This window comes from Octopus bimaculoides, chromosome 5 (genome assembly GCF_046866305.1).
Source record: "Octopus bimaculoides isolate indiv1 chromosome 5, ASM4686630v1, whole genome shotgun sequence".
Classification (NCBI taxonomy): Eukaryota; Metazoa; Mollusca; class Cephalopoda; order Octopoda; family Octopodidae; genus Octopus; species Octopus bimaculoides.
In genome coordinates this window covers 2,575,634-2,579,737 of record NC_142932.1, presented here as the reverse complement: position 1 = coordinate 2,579,737, position 4,104 = coordinate 2,575,634, and the positions used below count along the sequence as shown (strand labels likewise).

Sequence of the window (4,104 nt, the reverse complement as noted above, 5' to 3'; positions counted from 1 at the left end):
AAAACTTTATTATTCGAGCGCAAGGAGTTGAGTTGGCAGAATCGTTAGCCCGTCAGACAGAATGCTTAGCTACATTTCTTCTGGTTCTTTATGTTGTGAGTTCAAATTCTGCCGAGGTCGATTTTACCTTTAATCCTTTCAGGATCGATACCTTTACCTTTAATATTTTCGGGATCGATAAAATAAAGTACCAGTAAAGTACTTGCTTTACCCTCACAAAATTCTTGACCTTGTGCCAAAAATTAGAAAGTGCAAATCACGCCGAGGTCAACCTAAACTTTTCGACGTCGATAAAATGAAGTAACAATCAAACAGTGGAGTCGATGTAGTCGGTTAGTTGAGCACTGAAGTCGATGTAATCGGCTATCCTGCTTCCTTACAATTATTGGCCTTGTGCCAAAATTAGAAAGAATTATATTTACAGTAATCCCTCGACGATCGCGGATGTTACGTTCTAAAACCCCGCGCGATAGGTGAAAATCCGCGAAGTATATTATTTAAAAAATTTTTTATCATTTTTATAATTTGTATATATTTATTTTATAAATGCAAAACAACACCACGGAGGAATCGACGTAAACTTAAACAATAAGCCGCGATAGGTGAACTGCGATATGTCAAGAGATTACTGTATTACTTTGTTAAACTCTTCCACCTATTTACTCAGTATCCCTCTTTCTTTCCCCCATCTCTCTCTTAGTGAAGATACGTGAACGGATGGATGGGGTACGAGGCTAACGATCATGAAGTCGTGGGTTCTATCCCTGGACAGTGACTGTGCGTTGTGTCCTTCTGAAAGGCACTTCATTTTAAGTTGCTCTCCTTATTCCACTCTGCTGAGACGGATACCAACTGAGTTTTGGTGCGGACCTTTCTTCTCCCAGCTGTCACAACCTGGCTGTTCTACAAGCTCAAGGATGTGAAAGGTGAGATGTCAACGTCTACCCGTGACTACATCAGCACCTAAGCAATTAGTGATAGCATCGCTTGCGATTGCGGGTAGTAATATCTTTCTCTCCCTCTCTCGTTATCTATCTATCTATCTATCTATCTATCTATCTATCTATCTGTCTGTCTGTCTGTCTGTCTGTCTATCTATCTATCTATCTATCTATCTGTCTGTCTGTCTGTCTGTCTGTCTGTCTGTCTATCTATCTATCTATCTGTCTGTCTGTCTGTCTGTCTGTCTATCTATCTATCTATCTATCTATCTATCTGTCTGTCTATCTATCTATCTATCTATCTATCTGTCTGTCTGTCTGTCTGTCTGTCTGTCTGTCTGTCTGTCTGTCTGTCTGTCTGTCTATCTATCTATCTATCAGTCTATCATTTTGTTCAAATCTTCACTTGTTCTTTAGATATGTATTTTTATGAGAATTTCCTTTTCCTTTTATTGTATTCTTTCTCTATGTCTCTAAGTTTTTTCTCCTTTCATTCATTTATTCTTTCTTTTATCTTTTACTTTCTTTCTTTCTTTTTTCCTTCCTCTCCAGCATTCTTTTAACCACTTACTCTTTCAATATTCTTTTTTTTCAGTTTTAGTATGTATGTATGTATGTATGTATGTATGTATGTATGTATGTGTGTGTGTATGTATGTATGTATGCATGTATCTATCTATCTATCGTTTCCTCTTTCTATCAAATTGTGTTTTAACTAACGCTTTTATTGTTATCGTTTCAGTGGCGATGGCCTGGTTATGTGTTCGTGCTCTACAGGATGGGTCTATGTTTATTTTCAATGACAAGTTTGATAGATTATTTGATAATGACGTCAGAAGAGTCTGCACTGCAGCACAACGTCTTTGCATACATCACCACTTGGACATACATTACCCTCGTCTTCTACCTGTTCATGGCTGCTATTGTCACAGCTTACTTCTATTGGCGGCGCCAGATTCGTAAATTGAGCGCTTCTTGGTCACCATCTTCTAAATTCACGTCTTTGTCGACGTTAATGGCAGCTTCAAGCCCGAATCTGCATACAACAAGCTCGGCCTTCATTTTAGCCACGACAGCAACGCCAAGACGAAACAGGGATACTGAGATGAGCAAACATAAGAGAAAACCTCAGGAAATAGCGATGAAGCTACAACAGCAGAAACTTCACCGTCAGCACCAGCATCCCCGTCATCAGCATCATCTACATCAGCGTCCTCCTCCGCCCCCGCCCCCTCCCCCACCTCCTCCTCCGCCTCATCTCCATCGTGGGCATTATCTCTACGAGCAACAACCTCACATCGATCATACTCAGTATCATTACAATTATCAACAAGAACCTCCGCAACAGCAACAGTTTCCTCTCCCAGCACTACCTACCCCACACCCACCATCCTCTACTCCCCCTCCGCCACCGTCACCTCTTCTATCCCCACCGCCAAGTCCACCGCCATCATCAACACCTTCGCTTTTATCGTCACCGCCACCGCCACCGCTGCCGCCGTTCGACAAGAGTGACTATACCAGCAGAACAGCCTCATCGATGGTGACCCGAAATTTCAATAGCAACACCAGTGCTTCTTCAGAAAGAACTCCTCAGAACAATAATGACTGGTATCAGAAACTGACAAACACCAGCTTCACGCTTGGAGAACGAAACGAAGAATCCGTTTCATTTTCAGATCCGGATTTTACATTCAAACGCTCTTCGACCCGCTGCTATTTTCAGCTTTGTTGGTTACTGTACGAAACCTTGTTTGTTTCGGCCATATCGGTGGGTTCAATCTATCTCATCGAACTTCTACCGCAGCTTAGACAGCAACCAGAACGCCGCACAGTGTCATTTGCCGATATCGGTGTTAATTGCATCAATTCTTTATTGATATTCTCCGAAGTCTTCATATGTGCTTACCCAGTCCGCCTTTTGCATGTAATTTATCCGATAATTTATGCCATTTCTTATATTGTATTTAGTTTAGCTTATTGGTCTTATGATACTGAAGCAAACGTCATCTATCCCAGCATTCTAAATTGGAACAATCCCGGCTTGACCGCAGCTCAAATTGTCTTGCTTGTGTTCGTTGTTATTCCGCTGTTGAATGCAGTGCATTTCGGTCTCTATCACTTGCGGTTGTTCATTTACAGACAGATATATATGGAAGATTACTTATTTATCTTATAAATAACATCATTCCTTATTTTTATGTACAAAAATTATAAAAACAAAAATAAAAATATTAAGCCAAGCAACGTCGTGAACACTAAGAAACCCCTTCAAAATAATGAGTTTTGTTTGCAGAGTTATAATTAAGCGTCGATCTACCTCTCACCCACAGATGCCTTGTCTTCTGCTATAAAAATCAAGCCTAAAACGTGTACGGAAGGTGCAAAGAGAAGTCAAGTCATTAAAACTTTTCTTGTAGTGTATTATTTATAGAAGTGAAATTTCAGGTGGTAATTGAAACCGTGTAAAGTATTCAACTTATTTTCTATGATAGTCTTTTCTCTGTGATTGACAACCTCCGGGAAAAATTTGGTATGGAGGAAAAGAATTCTTTTCGATCCCCAGTAGTTGTAGTATGTACTCTCAAAATTCAAGAAAGCTGGTAATTCTTTTTATCTTTTAATTTAGTGAAGGCACCCACTTGGCTCTTCGAATTCCGGACCAATGTACCAGCTAATACTCTTTTATTGGATAAGCTGATTAAGCTATATCTTTCACAGGTTTCACGCATGGCTGTGTAGTTAAAAGCTTCCTCCGTAGCTACGTCTATTATGGTTCTATCTTACTGCAAACAATTTAGGCAAATAGCTTTATGTTGATTGAAGCTTTGGGAGAGAAATCTGGTAGACGGAATCTATGAATGCCCGTCGACAGGACTCTGCTCTCAGGTGGTAGATTTAAACTATTGTTAATCAATCACCCAGTTAACACCATCAACCAGTGGCTCTTTGGTGCTTTTAAGCTTTCACACTAGTCACTGATTTCAGGACAACCTTCTTCCTTTCTTCCAACTCTATAAAAGGCATTACTATAAGAATCTATAAAAGGCATTACTCTTTCTCTCTACAAAGCCATTAAAAAAAAAAACGATAATTAGCTCGGGAATTTAATGCACAATTTAAAACGACAGAGATCTGTATTTCTAACTTTTACCAACAATGT

The 4,104-nt window shown here is 39.7% G+C and overlaps 1 protein-coding gene across 1 annotated transcript in view; it reads left to right on the top strand.

Moving 5' to 3' along the window:
* LOC106879579 (uncharacterized) overlaps positions 1-3,184 on the top strand; it is a 22,812-nt gene extending 19,628 nt beyond the window's left edge. Inside the window, exon 2 of the mRNA XM_089351921.1 lies at positions 1,684-3,184. Within this exon, the coding sequence (XP_089208047.1) occupies positions 1,684-3,120 (1,437 nt within the window). The 3' untranslated portion in view covers positions 3,121-3,184. The remainder of the gene's footprint in view (positions 1-1,683) is intronic.
* The last annotated feature ends 920 nt before the right edge of the window (positions 3,185-4,104 follow it).